Source organism: Schistocerca gregaria, chromosome 8 (genome assembly GCF_023897955.1).
Source record: "Schistocerca gregaria isolate iqSchGreg1 chromosome 8, iqSchGreg1.2, whole genome shotgun sequence".
NCBI lineage: Eukaryota > Metazoa > Arthropoda > Insecta > Orthoptera > Acrididae > Schistocerca > Schistocerca gregaria.
The window spans coordinates 490144886-490162878 of record NC_064927.1 but is presented as its reverse complement, the minus strand read 5'-3'; the positions used below and the strand labels follow the sequence as shown (position 1 = coordinate 490162878).

The 17993-nt window shown below is 41.5% G+C and overlaps 1 protein-coding gene across 8 annotated transcripts in view; it reads left to right on the top strand.

The window, feature by feature from the left end:
* The window catches only part of LOC126285378 (acetyl-CoA carboxylase), a 385520-nt gene that overhangs the window by 246230 nt on the left and 121297 nt on the right, over nucleotides 1-17993 (top strand). For 6 of the 8 annotated variants that reach the window (XM_049984706.1, XM_049984707.1, XM_049984705.1 and 3 more), the window contains 2 exons: nucleotides 9312-9429; nucleotides 12895-13024. In XM_049984706.1, the coding sequence (XP_049840663.1) occupies nucleotides 9312-9429; nucleotides 12895-13024 (248 nt within the window). Of the gene's footprint in view, nucleotides 1-1636; nucleotides 1741-7675; nucleotides 7765-9311; nucleotides 9430-12894; nucleotides 13025-17993 lie in introns of those variants that run through there. The other 2 variants (XM_049984711.1, XM_049984710.1) reach the window with 2 other exon arrangements.

The following is a 17993-nucleotide window of genomic DNA, read 5'->3' as shown; positions in this document are numbered from 1 at the left end:
GAGATATGTGCATTCTGTGGAGAACAGTTTTGCAAAAGAGCCCAACAACGGTAATCAGACGAGAATCTAAGTCATTGAAATATGGAACCTGAACAACCAAACTACTACTAGTGTATTAACGACTCTCCCCTGACTCTGACGTAATCTGGTGCTAATTTCAGCTGTTTTTAATGTCATCTGCCACTAGCTTCGTCCATTTTTAATGTCATCCAGCGTATTTTTCTCCTCTCTTTTCCTTTGCAGTCTTTCCACTGTTGCAGGCAATTTCATCATCATCTTCATGTGTTTCCATTTCATGTTATTATTTCCACCAGTTTTCTTCCCTCGTCTTTTAGTAGTTGTATATTCTTCATTCTTTCAGTCCATTTTACTTTTAGTATTTTTCTTCACATCCAGATTTCAAAAGTAACAAAGTATTCTTTTCTCTTTCTTTTTGATTGCCATGTAACACCACTCTCCACGTAAAATACTTGGCGATTCTCTTAATTCTAATGGAATTCTGTGTGCTTTAACTAACCAGTCAACTTTTCAAAAGCTGTTTTAACTATGGAAATTCTACTTACTATTTCCTCAATGCAGGTTTCATTTTCTGTCACCAAAAAGTGTCATAAGATTTTACTTGTCCCAAGTTCTTTCCTCTCAGTGATCCTTTGACCCAGCATTCATATTTGTTGATTCTGATCACTTGGTCCATTCTTATATTTATCGTCATTACATACTCTTCTTCTTTTACGATCGAGTCCATAATAAACTGTAATTCTTCCTCTGATTCAGCCAATATTACTTGATTAGATGCGTAGTTAAATTTCTTTATCCTTTATTCTTTCTCGTAATGTTGTGCCTCTTGCTTCTTGCAATGCTTTGTCTGTTTCTTTCTCAGCAAAAATATTGAAAAGCGTTTGTGAAAATCAACAATACTCATCTCCCCTGTTTCCTCATCGCCACTCCTTTAATTCCTATTACCACTTCTTGTCTTGTGTGTGTCTCCTTTGTCAGTCGTCAGTCTTTCCAGATAACTCTGTCAGACGCCTTTTTTCGCTCAGCTAAACAGATGTACATATACCTGTTAACTAATAGCATTTTTTGCTCTCAAAAAGTCAGTGAACGCATACTCATGGGAAAGAGCGTAGGGGAGCAGATGAACGAATCTTGCGTCGCCATTCTATGCACACAAATAGGGAGAGTCCTGTGTTTACAATCTCTTTCAGTTCTGCCTGGTTTCCACTAAATTTTCACTAGTTATTTTTATCACATAACGCAGCTCCTCAGTAATAAATGCGCTACTGTCCACAAATTTAATTTATTCTGATGCACACGCTCAGTTGGCGTGATGTCCGGCACGCGATTCTTACGAGAGACCAGAAGACTTTATCAGGCGTTCTAATCGCGCTCGAAATATTGTCGTTTCTTTCTCCTATAAAAAGACACTGTCGACCTCGAAAGGCGCTTGGAGCTGTATCAGTAGATGCCATAATCGCAGTAGCAACGTTGCTACACAGGAATGATCGCATGTAAAGGTCGCAGAACTGGCGAGGAGAAAGAAATGGCGTTGCGAAACGTGAGAGGCCGTGGGACTCGATACCCCCCGTCGGAGTGACGTGTGCTGAGCGCGTGGTGCCACCAGGCTGGCCGCGATACCACGACTCACACCACTGCCGCTGCGCCTCTTCTCTTCTGCGGCCGACTTAACCGCGTCACTCACACAACACCGCGGGCAGGCAGCGCTAGCCCTCTACCAAGGTCAGTCGTTTGTCTTTTGCACTCTTCCATAGATAACAGTACTAACTGTGTTGGGCGCTAACGTCGAATTTGGATGGTCTTCAGCGAGAGAAACAAGAAAATGCTCGAATTAAATGTAGGACAGGTACATCTTCAACGGGTCTCTCAAATGACAGTGAGCGTTTCATCTGCAGCTCTAGTGCTCGACAGTTCTCAGCTCACAGATAACGAGCGAGATAGTGCAGAGGTGCTCAACATTCCATGAATCAATCCATTCATTCATTCATTCATTCATTGTGTCACACCATATAGTAGTACATTCAGGAAAGTGGAATTCGTTAACCGACAGAAGCACCGTTTGCAAACTTCATGCTTCAGTAACCAGTTGTTTACATTTATCATTCGTGGGACGCGTATGTCTCACTAAAGTAATACGCATATTATATCCCGATATCTGTCTAGTGCTACAATCTAGCAAGAAGCTTTCGGAAATTGGAAAAGATACTGTGGAATGTGGGGTAGGTGTATAGAGGGCTGTGAGCGGTCAAGCAGGGCGGCATGTGTTTGTAACTGGTCCAGTGCATCTAGTGCACGAAAATCAGATCAAATCACCGACTTCTCCTTTATAAGAATGTCTGGAGTAACTGTGTTCTTTATGCATCACAGACACTCTTACTTCATATAAAGTAGAAAACATTGGTATGTGCTATGCCGCAGTCATCATAAAATTTTATATTGAGATATTTGTACGATATTTCATGTTTTTAACTGTCGTGAGAATAAAATATGTGTTGGTACTGATTTGTTACGCTTTCTGCATGTTTACCATGCTAATAAGGTCATCGTACAAATAACAATTTAACGCTGAAAATCCTAGGTTCACATGAAAACATGGACCTTGTTAGGTTCGTGGGACACGTTTTTCCCACTTCGCCGATTTTCAAAACCGGTCACATTAAATTTTTTGGTAGGTTAGCGTATTACAGATCAAAAGAAAACGCTATTTAATCTTTTATTTTTCAAATATATGCAAAATAAATTAAATTTTAAGCGCCTAATGGTTAAAGAAGATCAGTGGATGTTCTCTGTGTATTGTACGACTGACTGTAAATTAACTCCTTAACTGGCAGGAAAAGCACTACACTGAAATTAAAAAAAAGTTAACACTTTCAGTATCGACCTACCTGCCTGACTTTATATACAAGGCGCGTAGCATTTTCACCTCAATTAACTTCTGATTAGTTAAGATATCTGTAATCTCTTTTCAACAAGACTAACAATGTTCATTGACGCTTGAATCAGAGACTAACACGTTCCGTAGAAACAGGCATCGATTTAAAAAAAAAAGGAACTGGATTGTTTTGTGACAAAATACCAGATCTGAACGAAACCAGTTCATTATAACCCTTATGTAGGTGTGACAAAAAGTTACGGAGTAAAAATACGTTGAATAACGGTATTACATTGAGATGACGAAAGTCATGGGATAGTTATATACACATATACAGATGGCGGTAGTATCGCGTACGACAGGTATGACAGGGCAGTGCATTGGCACAGTTGACATTTATACTCAAGTGATTGATGTGAAAAAGTTTCGCACGGCGGGAATTAAGACTTTGTACGCAGAACGGTAGATGGACCTGGGCGCATGGGACGTTCCATTTCGGAAATCATTAGAGAATTCAGTAGCCAGAGATCCACAGTGTCAAAGTGTACCGAGAATACCACATTTCAGACAGTACCTCACACCAAAGATAACGCAGTGGCCGACGCCCTTCTCTTAACCACTGAGAGCAGCGGCGTTTGCGTAGAGTTGTCAGTGCTGCAAGACAAGCAACACTGCGTGACATAACCGCTGAAATTAATGTGGGGCATACGTCGAACGTATCCGTTAAAAGAGAGTGCAGCGAAATTTGGCGTTAATGGGCTATGGCAGCAGACGACCGACAGCGAGTGACTTTGCTAACAGCATCGCCTGCGGCGCCTCTCCAGGGCTCGTGATATATCGGTTGGGTGCTGGACGACTGGAAAACCTGGCCTGGTGGGATGATTCCCGATTTCACTTGTTAAGACCTCATGGTAGGGTTCGAGTGTGGCGCAGATCCCTCAAAGCCGTGGATCCATGTTGTCGATAAGACACTGTGCAAGTTGGTGATGGCTGCGTAATGGTGCGGGCTATGTTTACATGGCATGGAGTGGGTCCTCTGGCCAAACTTAACCGATCAGCAACTGGAAATGGTTATGTTCGGGCACTTCGAGAGCATTTGCAGCCATTCATGGACTTCATGTTCCCAAACAACGATGCCATGTCACCGGGTAACTGTTGATCGCGATTGCTTTGAGGAACTTTCTGGACAATTCGAGCGAATCATTTGGCCTCCCAGGTCACCCGACACCAATCCCATCGAACATTTATGGGACATAATCGAGAGGTCAGTTCGTTTACAACATCCTGCACCGACAACACTGTCGCAATTATGGACGGCTACAGAGGCAGCATGGCTCAATATTTCAAACGACTTTTGAGTCCATGCCACTTAGAGATGCTGCACTGCGCAGGGCAAAAGGAGACCGACAGGATATTTGGAGGTATCCCAGGATTTCTGACACCTCACTGCATTGTGTTGTTGTTGCAGCCGCTTGTGTGAATGGCGTGCAGCCTAACATTTACTTCTCCTCTTATCGAGAGTGACGTACACGTGATGTATCTCTTGCCTCAGCGGCGCTAGTTACTGTAGGGCAGTGATTCCTAAAGAGGGGAGGTAATTACAGCTAGAGGGGTAAAATGTAATTTTCTGAGAAGTAAAAAAAAAGGGTTCATTTTCGCTTTCGGAACGAAACTTTTTTTTAAACGATCATTATTATTATCACTATTTCGTAAGACAGTAACACTAATTACGTAAGTAGCGATGTGGTGGAGATCACAGCTTATCGAACGAAAATATGAACAACATAGCCCCACATAGTCCACCAAGTGTGCACACACTTTGCACTTCGTACAGTTCATCTATGACTGGAAGACTGAGACATACATATATCACGTATGGTTAAATATCTCGTGAAAATGCCCTTACGAATTGTAGATTGTTCCCGCAGTAGACTAGAAATTGCTTCACTGCTCACTTTGTAACAGTAAGCGAACTGGACAGCACAACACAATGACTGTATAACGGCTATTGCACTGTATTATTATTATTTTTATTATCACTGTTTGTGGTGGTGGTCAGACACAGTCTTTCAATTTCCGACAGTTCAGAAGTAAGGAGTGCAGCAATCAAGCAATTTACAAACGGTGGGCTTCAGTATACTGCACACAATGTAATTTGGTTCCTTTTAAATGACGCTGTGGGCGAAACAAGTGCTGGTCCGTAGGAAGATATGCAGAAATAGCATATTTTGAAAGGAGTTTCGACCATCGACGTGCATCGTTAGATTTATTTTCTGAGAAGGGATCGTAGGTAGCATTTTCGATGCACTGAAAATTGCTCCACCATTCTAATAGAATTAAAAAAAAAAAAAAAAGGGGGAGGGGTTAGAAATAAGCATTTGACTTGTTAGTTCGTTTTGTCATTTAGGTTGAACTGTTCAAATGAAACTGTTTTACATTCTAAAGTTTATTTAGATGCTGATAATGATGGTTGGGGGGGAGGGGGGAGGAGTTAATAGCTAATGCGTGACTTCTGAAATTTTCCCGGCGCATTAGCTCTTCTAATAATTTCCGGGTATGCAGCCGGATCCCGTAGACATTCTGCCACGATATTTCGGCCCAGAGACGTCCGGCCATCATCAGGTGAGTACACAACTACTGAAGAGCCCAGGTGCAGTCGCGGTATTTATGCCGATTCTCGCGCACGTTTCCTACTAAAGGTGTACAAAGTTTGAAGTAAATCCGTGATAGCAACGTCGTGGGGCCGGCCGGTGTGGTCGAGCGGTTCTAGGCGCTTCAGTCTGGAACCACGCTGCTGCTACGGCCGCAGGTTCTAATCCTGCCTCGGGCATGGATGTGTGTGATGTCCTTAGGTTAGTTAGGTTTAAGTAGTTCTAGGTGACCTCAGATGTTAAGTCCCATAGTGCTCAGAGCCATTTGAACCATTTTAAACCATCGCCTCTGAAAATGAACACTTCTGAAATCGTATTCATGATTTATTGCAGAGTAATGGTCAACCCACGTCCGCTATGGGCCAGATACAGAATGGAGCCTGTTCATTCCATTTTCATCCATAACATAAAAAACCTGTAATTACATTACATGCCCAGTAATAGTCGTCCATACGCCAGGATTAAAAATTTGTAGCACCGAACGTCGACGGGAGGAAAATAATTATAAACAAAGTCGTTTAACAGCTTACTAAGAAAACAATGAAGGATTCCCTCACTTCCGCCCGAATCCTACGAGTAATCTATCACTATCATTGCTAAAATGAATGATTTTGGAAGTCAATACCATTCTAAGAACCTTCTGTGATTGTGTATGATCGAAATCTAAAAGTATGCATAAGTTGTTGTAGAAAACAAATGTGCAGGTACGAGTTTGAGACTAAAAATTAGCTCGTCTAATTTATTCGTCGGGCGTTTTACTGTCGACTCTTTCGGTTTCTGGCTTCCGACTTTTCACAGGAACCATCCCGGCATTTATCAGAAGCCGTTTAGGGAAATCACGGAAAACCTAAATCAGGATGGTCGGACGAGGATTTGAACCATTGTCCTCCCAAATGGGAGTCCAGTCTACTAACCACTGCGTCACCCCGCTTTATATAATAATAATGATGATGATGATGATGATGATGTAACATAACCCTTCTCAGTTTAAACCACGTTCCATATTTCAGCAGTGTCTCTCTCTCTCTCTCTCTCTCTCTCTCTCTCTCTCTCTCTCTCTCTCTCTCTCTGTTCAGTTTGAAGTTTGAACACAGTATTATATTCTTCTTTCTTGTGGCTTAGCTCAATGGTCATTTGGAAGATGAGACGTGAACGCAGTATTATATTCTTCTTTCTTGTGGATTAACTCTGCCAAATGTATTTTTGAATCCATACAAGAAATTATAATTTAATTCTTTAAACGTATCGTTTCGCTATACTTCGCCACAGAACATGTAGCAGAATACAGTCATGGTTGTTATTAAAAGTGTACAGTTTTATTCGTATTCTTTAATAATGTAGATTATATGAATAGTTTTGTTAAATTCATGGAAGAAACAGACTTCGCAAAAGTGTAAGGATATTTCAGCTCGTTAGTTCCTGAAGTATGTTAATATTAGCGGTGCCCACCTTGCTACTCGGCGCAGAGCTGTTCAACATTGCAATCTGTTTCCGTTTGTAATTCATTTTCAAACAGTCAACATAACTCAGAATATAGGCGTCCGTAAGAGGAGGTGCGTGGGGTAAGCGTTGTCACTTGCGCGGGTGGGAGGGAGAGGCATTTACTCCCCGACCCTCCTCTGGAATGCTTTTCAGTTCATTATAGGTGATTTTCCGTGATGGCGATAAGACCCACGTTTAGAAAGTTGTAGCATTACGTGGCTGATCACAGTGTGGTAGCTCTGTGAATACTTCGAACTGGCCAACTCATTTATAAATATCTGCAGACGCCCATGGTTCAGAACACTGGATACTGTGATTGGATGTTGATGTTTTATGGTCTCTTTTCCCGGAGAGAGAGAGAGAGAGAGAGAGAGAGAGAGAGAGAGAGAGAGAGACAGACTGCTAGTAACTTAGTGACGCACATCTTGCGACTGTATATTTATGAATATACACATAAGAACAGATAATACCGTTAAACATTGGAAGACACGTGCGAGCTCAGCCTTTTATCGAATAAGCAGGCCACAGGCAAGTTGGTAACTACCGTAAGCCATACATCAAGCAAGAACGAAGGCCGTGGGAACCCATTGTGACTGTCAATAGCAGGACGTAAGTACTATCCCATGCCCACTGTCATGCAGTACCTAAATCGTAGCCGAGCTCGTAGCAGAAGTTGCGAATCTGTATTTTCGTGTTGTTATTCTTGCAACGCGTACGGTTTTTCGAAAGAATGAGGAGAAGGTAACAATTTCCCATACTTTGTTTCTCACTTAAGGTTCCGAGTTGGTGTGTACAACACGTTTTTCAAATGTTTAACAAGAACTTCTAGTTTGAACAGAAATGGCTTTCTGATCTGCAGTCCAGCCCCTGAGTTCGGATGTTGTGAAGCAGAACTTGTATTTGCCGGAGCTGAGAGTTGGGAAGGCGCTGATCAACCATTCATAAGTGATAATGAATAAATTTTTCTTCGGAGCTACGAATAATTAAATACTACTAATACGTATATGAGCAGTGAGCCATCAGTCTAATTTTTGGTTAATTACTGTTTTATCGCTAGAGAGAATAATTCTGCGCAACAGTGTTTTAACTTTTAATTGTTACTCTGCGATAATAATGCACGAGATGGAAAAGGTGTATAATAAATAACTTTGGAGTTACGAAAAGAAAAAAAACCATGTCATATTTTTTTTCTTTTTTGTTTAAAACATGTCTAGGAAAAACCAGGTAGCCGTTATGTGCCAGATTACTTTTAGGGATATGTGCTGACCACTTAGCAATGTTCATAGGAGATTGCAATCCATGGTTACAGGCGGTTCACCGTAAATAAAATTTCATTCAGACTCAACTTTTCATTGAATACGATTTTCTTGCCTGCAAAAACATGTCGTAAATTTCGTTTTGTGGATTTTTTGCTGTAATTGATTACCGTGCTATTTTTAATTCGTTTATATCTTATAATTAAGCTGTACATAGACGCCTGAAACGAAAAATTTCAGACACACACACAGATATCTGTTTCTTATTTATGTAAACTTTTCAAGTAAAAAAGATTTGTTGTCACAAGTGTTTTAATTGTCCAATACATGACTGTTATGGAGCTTATATTTTCATTTCACTCTCATTGTTTATCAGAAATACACTCCCAACATGTCCGAAAATTTGGATCACAACTTCAGCGTAGTTACTTTTTCCTGTGATGTTTAAACATTATAACTGCTGGTTATAGAGACATAATTTCGACGCCAAAAGCAGACCGCCATAACTTTTTTGTAATAAATTCGTTTCCTTCAGCTACACAAAATGTGTATGAGCATTGGAACCTTTTCAAAATGATAACATTGTTTAACAACTAACCAACTGTTTGTGCAAAGATGCCCTTGTAATACAAAAAAGAATAAGAGATCTGTACTGATACCCATTTAAACGCGTGTTTTCGGTATTTAGTAATTTTTTTGGAGAGATATGTTTCATCTATAAAGCTAAGTATCATGTTCAATATTGCTATGTAATCGTCCAGTGCAGTGCAGCAAGAGAACTGCCAAATTTTTTTAGACATTCCATTTTATTAGTTTTTAAACACATTTTATTGCCTATTTTATTTTTGTCTATTTCTGTCTGTAGTGTATAAATTGTTTATGGTTAGCAAGTCAGAGTTGAAGATCAGCATTTTGAGATGCAGGGGGAACTGAGACGTGTAAACTTGTGTGACTTAGGTTCACAACATGTGGAATTCTATATTGTATTTAGCATTGTAGCATCATTTGCACAGTTTGTTTTTCTGTTTATAGGCCCAGTATGTCCCAGGGCACAGTGATGGTTCAGCCTCGGTTTCAAGAGAAGGACTTTACTGTTGCAACACCAGAAGAATTTGTTAGGAGGTTTGGTGGCACGAAAGTCATCAACAAAGTAAGTTTAATTCATTTATTTTGGAGTGAGCATGAATAGCAGTCGCAGTTTTTTGACACAGTGCTGAAAATTAATCATAAAAATCTGGCTGAGATTGTAGGTAACAAGACTATTCAGTGATCAAATAGACAGTTAACTGGATCACTGTGACGACAGTACCATAGGGAGAGATGGAAATTTAAATTTTAGCCATTCTTTCCCTAACCTTATGTCTGAGTAAAGAGGATATAAAATGTAGACTGGCAATGGCAAGGAAAGCGTTTCTGAAGAAGAGAAATTTGTTAACATGGAGTCTAGATTTAAGTGTCAGGAAGTCATTTCTGAAAGTATTTGTATGGAGTGTAGCCATGTATGGAAGTGAAAGATGGACGATAAATAGTTTGGACAAGAAGAGAATAGAAGATTTCGAAATGTGGTGCTACAGAAGAATGCTGAAGATTAGATGGGTAGATCACATAACTAATGAGGAAGTATTGAATAGGATTGGGGAGAAGAGAAGTTTGTGGCACAACTTGACCAGAAGAAGGGACCGGTTGGTAGGACATGTTCTGAGGCATCAAGGGATCACATATTTAGCATTGGAGGGTAGCGTGGAGGGTAAAAATCGTAGAGGGAGACCAAGAGAGGAATACACTAAGCAGATTCAGAAGGATGTAGATTGCAGTAGGTACTGGGAGATGAAGAAACTTGCACAGGATAGGGTTGCATGGAGAGCTGCATCAAACCAGTCTCAGGACTGAAGACCACAACAACAACATGTTCTGAGTCAGGTTTTCAGTGTAACCCTTGAATTATTCCTGTTTCTTCCACACCTTTGTTTGTGACTGATGAAGGAATCAATTAATCTGAAATCTAATGTTTGTGTTGTTCTTCGCTCATAACTAGACTTGTTGCATTGTAACTAGAAATTTTTCATGCAGTGGTTTCCCATTTTGGTTTTATTATTTGTGAGGGAATGTTGTGTTGTGTTGTGTTGTGTTGCATGGAACTGGGGACCTAGAAATGACGGAAATGCTTCGTCCCCACCATAGCCCTCAGTGGCTCACAACCCCACAACAGGTTACAGCAGTCCACTCACCCCACCGCTGCCACACACCAAACTCAGGGTTATTGAGCTGTTCGGCCCGCAGTCCACAGTGCACCCCCCCCTCCCCCCCCCCAGGGAACGTCTCACACCAGACGAGTGTAACCCCAATTGTTTGCGTGGTAGAGTAATTTTGGTGTACGCATTCATGGAGAAAGTGTTTGCTCAGCAACTGCCGACATAGTGTAACTGAGGTGCAATAAGAGGAACCAGCCTGCATTTGCCGAGGCATATGGAAAACCGCCTTAAAAACCACCCACAGATTGGCCGGCACACCAGACCTTGACATTAATCTGCTGGACAGATTCGTGCCAGAAATCGGGAAGCCTTCCCGCCTAGAAAGCAGTGTGTTAGACCATACAGCTAACCAGGCGGGCTGATGGCATGTTAAACACATCAAAAAAAGTTTTGCATCGCCCCGATCCCCAAAACTCCTGAAGATAGACGTTGACTGAAGACAGTGTGTCACAGAGACAGTCCGTTTGACTGTTCAGAGATGTTACTAAACCCGCCCAAAGATGTAAACAACCATGCATGAGCAGCTCCTATTAGATGGAGGGGATCCGACAGCCGATCAGTTCCAGTCATTCCATCAGATTGCAGTTCGATCGCATCTGCATTGTTACTTTGTGCCAGGAAGGGCTCTCAACAAGGGAAGTGTCCAGACGTCTCGGGGTGAACCAAAGCGATGTTGTTCGGACATGGAGGAGATACAGAGAGAGACAGGAACTGTCAATGACATGCCTCGTTGAGGCTGCCCAAGGATGCAATGGATGACCACTACACGAATGCCATCCTCAGACTGATGGTGCAACCATATTGACAGCATATTGGTCAGACATTCGTCTTCATGGATGACCGTTCACCCCCATCATGCACATCTTGTGAATGACTTCCTTCAGGATAACGATATCATTTGACTAGAGTGGCCAGCTTGTTCTCCAGACAGGAACCCTATCAAACATGCCTGGGATAGATTGAAAAGGGCTGTTTATGGACGATGTGACCCACCAACTACTCTGAGGGATCTACACCAAATCGCCATTGAGGAGTGGGACAATCTGGACCAATAGTACCCTGATGGATTTGTGGATAGTATGCCACGATGAATACAGGCATGCGTCAATGCAAGAGGACATGCTGCCGAGTATTTGAGGTCCCGCTGTGTACAGCAATGTGGACCACCACCTTTGAAGGTCTCACTGTATGGTGGTACAACATGCAGTGAGTGGTTTTCATGAGCAATAAAAAGGGCGGAAATGATGTTTATGTTGATCTCTATTCCCACTTTGTGTACAGGTTCTATAACGCTTGGACCCGAGTTGATGTAAAACTTTTTTTGATGTGTGTGTATATGTGCCCAATAGTCAAAAAGGAAAAACGAGGCCCCAGTTTAAATTGATTTTGCGCACATAGAAATCATACATATATTTATGAAAGTTACAATCCTCATAAAAATGGGCCACATAAACCTCACTTGGATGATAGCAGAAAAATGTACTAGCAATAAGCAATTAAGGTTGCAAATAGATGATGAACACTGAAACCTAGCAGCACCCTCTCTTATCAAGATCAGTCAATATTCTGTAAGATGATATGAGACTGGTTTCATTGTACCTTTTAGACACCTAATGCCACAATAACAGAATGACAGTAACTTTGAACAGGGCTATGATGCAAATACGGGTAGAAGTGGACTGTACACAGATATGTGATAGGCTTATGTGTATCAGACATTTCTGTGGTGATTACAATCTAGCAGTGTGCATTGTTAGTGGAATAGCAGGCATACATAGACTGTGATGGTTTGGGGTGCCAGAATGGCTGGCCACTACTTGTCATAAGGAGGCAAATATTGAATACTGCCAATAGTTACCTACAAAAGTACATGGCACTATCCCAGCTTATGAAACTATCAGTTTGTTTCTTGGAGAGGATTAAAAACGAAGAGAATGTCACTCAGATCCCAGGATGAGAGGGACCCAATGTTTTGACGAGGGTAGATCCATTATGTTGTAGTTTCCTCAAGTGAATTTTCCTTTGGATAAAACTGTGGTTTATTGTCAACACATAGGCCTAATGAGTATCTTCATGTTTTCATGTTGCATTTCTTGATCCATTCCTGGAACTTCATGGGTCAATATGTGATGACTTTCTTGTTTTATCTCTCTCTCTCTCTCTCTCTCTCTCTCTCTCTCTCTCTCTCTCTCTCTCTCTCTCTCTCTCACACACACACACACACACACACACACACACACACACACCTTTTTGTTTTTTACATTAGGTGATATTGCTGGCGTTACATTTGGCTCATTTTTAATATAATTTTCTGTTGTAAAATGTTGTTCTATCATATATTTAAAAGTTAACGAATTTTGCAGGTGCTGATAGCAAACAATGGAATCGCGGCTGTGAAATGCATGAGATCTGTACGACGTTGGTCTTACGAGATGTTTAAAAATGAACGTGCTGTCCGCTTTGTAGTGATGGTGACACCGGAGGACCTTAAAGGTACCATGTACATATAAACTAGATAAATATGGTAATGAAAATTCCTTTTTGGAATATAAACAGTTTATGGAGTAAGAGTGATAACTCACTCACATGGTTGAGATGCTGATTCTTCGACACATAAAGAAGACTGAGAACGTTATTAGTTTTCGGATGAATCCTCATTCACATATGCACATGTACAGTTCCAATGCCCCAGCTAACTATATTGTGTTGGCACGGCAAGTGATTGAATTAGAGGCTAGCAGAGATTGATGCCAGAAGGGTAACAGGATTGAGGGTTAGTTCCTGCCTATGTAATTCAGAGAACCTGGTATTGGGGAGCGGGGAGAGAGAAAAATGACAGATATTGTGAAGCATCCATTGTAACTGAGCATTTTGTGCCTGACAACATGTACATCACTGGGTGGTAAACTCTGCTCTTGGGCTCATAGTCTCACTTCAATAATGGCCTTTCATTTGGGTGGACAGCTGGTTGTAATGCCCACGCAAATTGTGTGTAGATATTACAGCAGATCTGCTAAATGATTGACTGTTTTCACAGGTGGCTCTGCACTGATAGAATAGCATAAGCCAGTGATGGTAACAGATTGTGTAGTGCTGGTTCCTACACCTGAGTCAACAGTGTTTGACCCATGTGGCATGAGATTTGGTGTAAGTGTGGTGTAATGATGTACAAGGTCTACAACTTTACTTCTACCATTTTTTCCCCAACATTTGAGGCTTTAATGAAACAATTTGGTTACACATGTATCATTCAAAGTATTTTCCATCGCTGGCCTCTTCCTTCTCCCACCTTTCAGCAGTGTATGAATCCCGGGTCAAAAAATTTGTTTATCTTTTGAAACGAACCACGAATCGATCCAATTTGTGACTTCTTCATGGGATCAGAAGTGTTGGTCCACCAGGCCGTGCGCCATTGATTTAAACAGGTGATAGTCAGAGGGGAACAATGTCTGGAGAATATGGCCCGTGGGGGCAGGACTTCCCATTTCAATGTTTCCAAGTACGTTTTGACCTCTTTTGCAGTGTGGAGTCGAGCATTGTCGTACTGCAAAATCACTTTATCTTGCCTCTCGCTGTGTTGTGGCTGTTTGTCTTTTAATGCTCTGCTCAAATGCATTAATTGCATTCAATAATGAGCACCTGTGATTGTTTCACTTGGTTTTAACACCTCATAGTACACGATGCCGAGCTGATCTCATCAAATACAGAGCGTGATCTTGGAGCCGTGAATATTCGGTTTGGCCGTTGATGTGGAAGCATGGCTGGGATATCCCCATGATTTTTGTGTTTAGGGTTATCTTATTGAACCCATTTTTCATCCCTGGTCACAATGCGATGCAGAAATTCCTTGCCTCTGAAGCAACTGTTCACAAAAACACACATGCCGTTCAATGTCTCTTGGTTTCAGCTCACACAGGACTCAAGTTCTATCTTTCTGAATCATGTCTATAGCCGTAAGACATTTTGAAATGGTTTACTGTGTCACTCCCACCAATCATGCCAATTCTTCTTGAGTCTGATGCGAGTCTTCGCTGAGCAATGTCTCCAATTCTGCATCTTCGAAAACATTCTCTCTTCCATCACTACGCTGGTCTACGACATTAAAATCACCATTCTTGAAGCATTGAAACCGCTCATGACACATTCTTTAACAGTGTCCTTACCATATATATTTGAGAACATTCAATGACTCAGCTGCTGTTTTCTTCATATTTAAATAAACCAGTAACACCTCCCACAAATGACAAGAATTAGGCTTGTAAACTGACATTTTGAATCAAGAACAACTTTATGATGCAGACACAAATCGATTAATGTTTTAATGAGGTTTTGTTGATCGAGGTCCAAGGTAACTGTCTTACGTCTGTGATCTGTTTCTTTCTCCCGCTACTTACCGTTGCCACCACGTATCGGCAAACAGCAGAAGCAGAGTTGCACACCTTGTACTAGGGTGTAACTTGTATTGGTGGATGGTGCAGTATCATTTGAAAGTGGTGAAAGGGATTGTAGTTATCATTTTCCTCACTCCCTTCACCTGATTCTCCCTTAACCCCAGTCAAGCTGCAGTGCCAATACAATGTATTCATCCCAGATGACATAACCAAGAAGGTGTATGTGGGTGTGTAATGTAAAGCTGTGAAGAAGCATTGGTCCAAAATCTACCATTGTTCTCAGTCTTGATTATATGCCTATTGATGACTCAGCTCCTCAACTATTTGTTGAATTGTAACATTCTTCTTAAATGATTTAAATTAGATAATTATCTGCTTAGTAAACTGTTGAGTTGTTTGATCAACCAGGTTCATTGATTGAATGATGGCATATTTTGATATTAAGGGTGTCAGGAATGTTCGCTAATTGAATGGAAAAGTCACACGTAGGAAGTATATTCTGTGCTGACTCTTCCATATTGCGATATTGTGAGTGAAAGAAACAGATTCACTTTAGAAAAGCGAATATAGTACAATGGACAATGTGAAAGTTTTTAACAGAATTGTAGAACAGAGCAATTTGCCAATTGTTCCGGGTTCATAAATTTTGAGAAAGCTTTTGACTCAGTTTCAGCAAAATCTGTTGGAATGACTGTCACAAAATTGTGCATACAAACCTATATTTGTATACTGAAAGATATACAATATACAGGGCGAGTCATCTAACGTTACCACTAGATATATTTCGTAAACCGCATCAAATACTGACGAACCGATTCCACAGACCGAACATGAGGAGAGGGGCTAGTGTAATTGTTTAATACAAACCATACAAAAATGCACGGAAGTATGTTTTTTAACACAAACGTACGTTGTTTCAAATGGAACCATGTTAGTTTTGTTAGCACATCTGAACATATAAACAAATACGTAATCAGTGCTGTTTGTTGCATTGTAAAATGTTAATTACATCCGGAGATATTGCAACCTCCGACGTTCAGTTGCGTGTCTTAACAAACACGGGCCACGGTCGGCGAGCAGCATCTACAGGGACATGTTTACGATGACGACCGTGTTTGCGAGTGTGGCTGTAGTGTACTGTTGTGGTTTGGTCTAGCTGTCGCAGTGTCCGCATGTAGCACTTGCTGCTATTGTTATTCTGCATTCGTCTCCGCACGCAGACCAACTGTAGTACACTGTGTTACCAGATGTCTGTGATAGTGTAGTGTTGTAGGAACTGTGACCATGTTGTATTCGAACTCTGAAAAGGCGGAGATGATACTCATCTATGGCGAGTGTCGACGAAATGCAGCTGAAGCCTGCAGGGTGTATGCAGAACGGTACCTGGACAGAGAGCATCCAACGTGCCGCACATTGCAAAACATCTACTGCCAACTGTATGCAACAGGTATGGTCGCAGCACGCAAACGGGTCCGTAACAGGCCCGTCTCAGGAGAACCGGGTGCAGTTGGTGTGTTAGCTGCTGTTGCCATGAACCCACACAGGAGTACACGAGACATTGCGAGAGCCGGTGGACTGAGTCAAAGTAGCGTCATTCGCATACTGCAGCGTCACCGCTTTCACCCGTTTTATGTGTCGCTACATCAGTAATTACATGGTGATGACTTTAATTATCGAGTGCAATTCTGTCAATGGGCATTAACAGAGAATGCGTTGCAGTTCTACCTGTTTACCGATGATGCGGGTTTCACAAACCACGGGGCAATGAATCTACGGAACATGCATTACTGTTCCATGGACAATCCTTGCTGGCTCAGACAGGTAGAGCGACAGCGACCGTGGACTGTAAATGTATGGTGCGGGAATCATTGGCGACCACCTCATTGGTCCTCACTTCATTGCAGAGGCCCAAACAGCTGCAACATATATCGCATTTCTACAGAACGATCTGCCAACGTTGCTCGAAAATGTCCCACTCGAAACGCGTCGACGTATGTGGTATCAGCATGATGGTGCACCTGCACATTCCGCAATTAACACTAGGCTGACCCTTGACAGGATGTTCAACGGGCATTTCATAGGACGTGGAGGACACACAAATTGGCCAGCCCGTTCTCCTGATCTTACACCTCTGGACTTCTTTCTGTGGGGTATGTTAAAGGAGAATGTGTACCATGATGTGCCTACAACCCCAGAGGATATGAAACAACGTATTGTGGCAGCCTGCGGCGACATTACACCAGATGTACTGCGGCGTGTACGACATTCATTATGCCAGAGATTGCAATTGTGTGCAATTGATGGCCACCACATTGAACATCTATTGGCCTGACATGTCGGGACACACTCTATTCCACTCCGTAATTGAAAACGGAAACCACGTGTGAATTGAAAACGGAAACCACGTGTGTACGTGTACCTCACCCCTCATGGTAATGTACATGTGTGTCAGTGAAAAAGACCAATAAAAGGTGTTAGCATGTGGACGTAATGTGCTGTTCCAGTCTCTTCTGTACCTAAGGTCCATCACCGTTCCCTTTGGATCCCTACGTAATTCAGTGCTCTCTGATACACACTTTAGGTTACAATATCTCGGGATGTAATTAACATTTTAGAATGCAACAAACGGCACTGATTACGTATTTGTTTATATGTTCAGATGTGCTAACAAAACTAATGGGGTTCCATTTAAAAAATGTAGGTTTTTGTTAAAAAACATACTTTCTTGCATTTTTTTATGGTTTGTATTAACCACTTACACTAGCCCCTCTCCTCACATTCGGTCTGTGGAATCGATTTGTCAGTATTTGATGTGGTTTACGAAATATATCCAGTGGTAGTGTTAGGTGACTCACCCTGTATAAGTCAGTGCTATAGATTCCATCAGAATTTATCAAAATACTCGGAAATTCAGAATTGACAGAGGAGTCCACATTACCAAAACTACTTGTGATAACCCTAGACTGTGTTTCCATATTATTAAACTGCAAAACAGGAGAAATGTGAGTTCATGGAACATATCCGAACCACCTTCATTTTGATGTACTGTTGACATCAAACCCAGATAAATT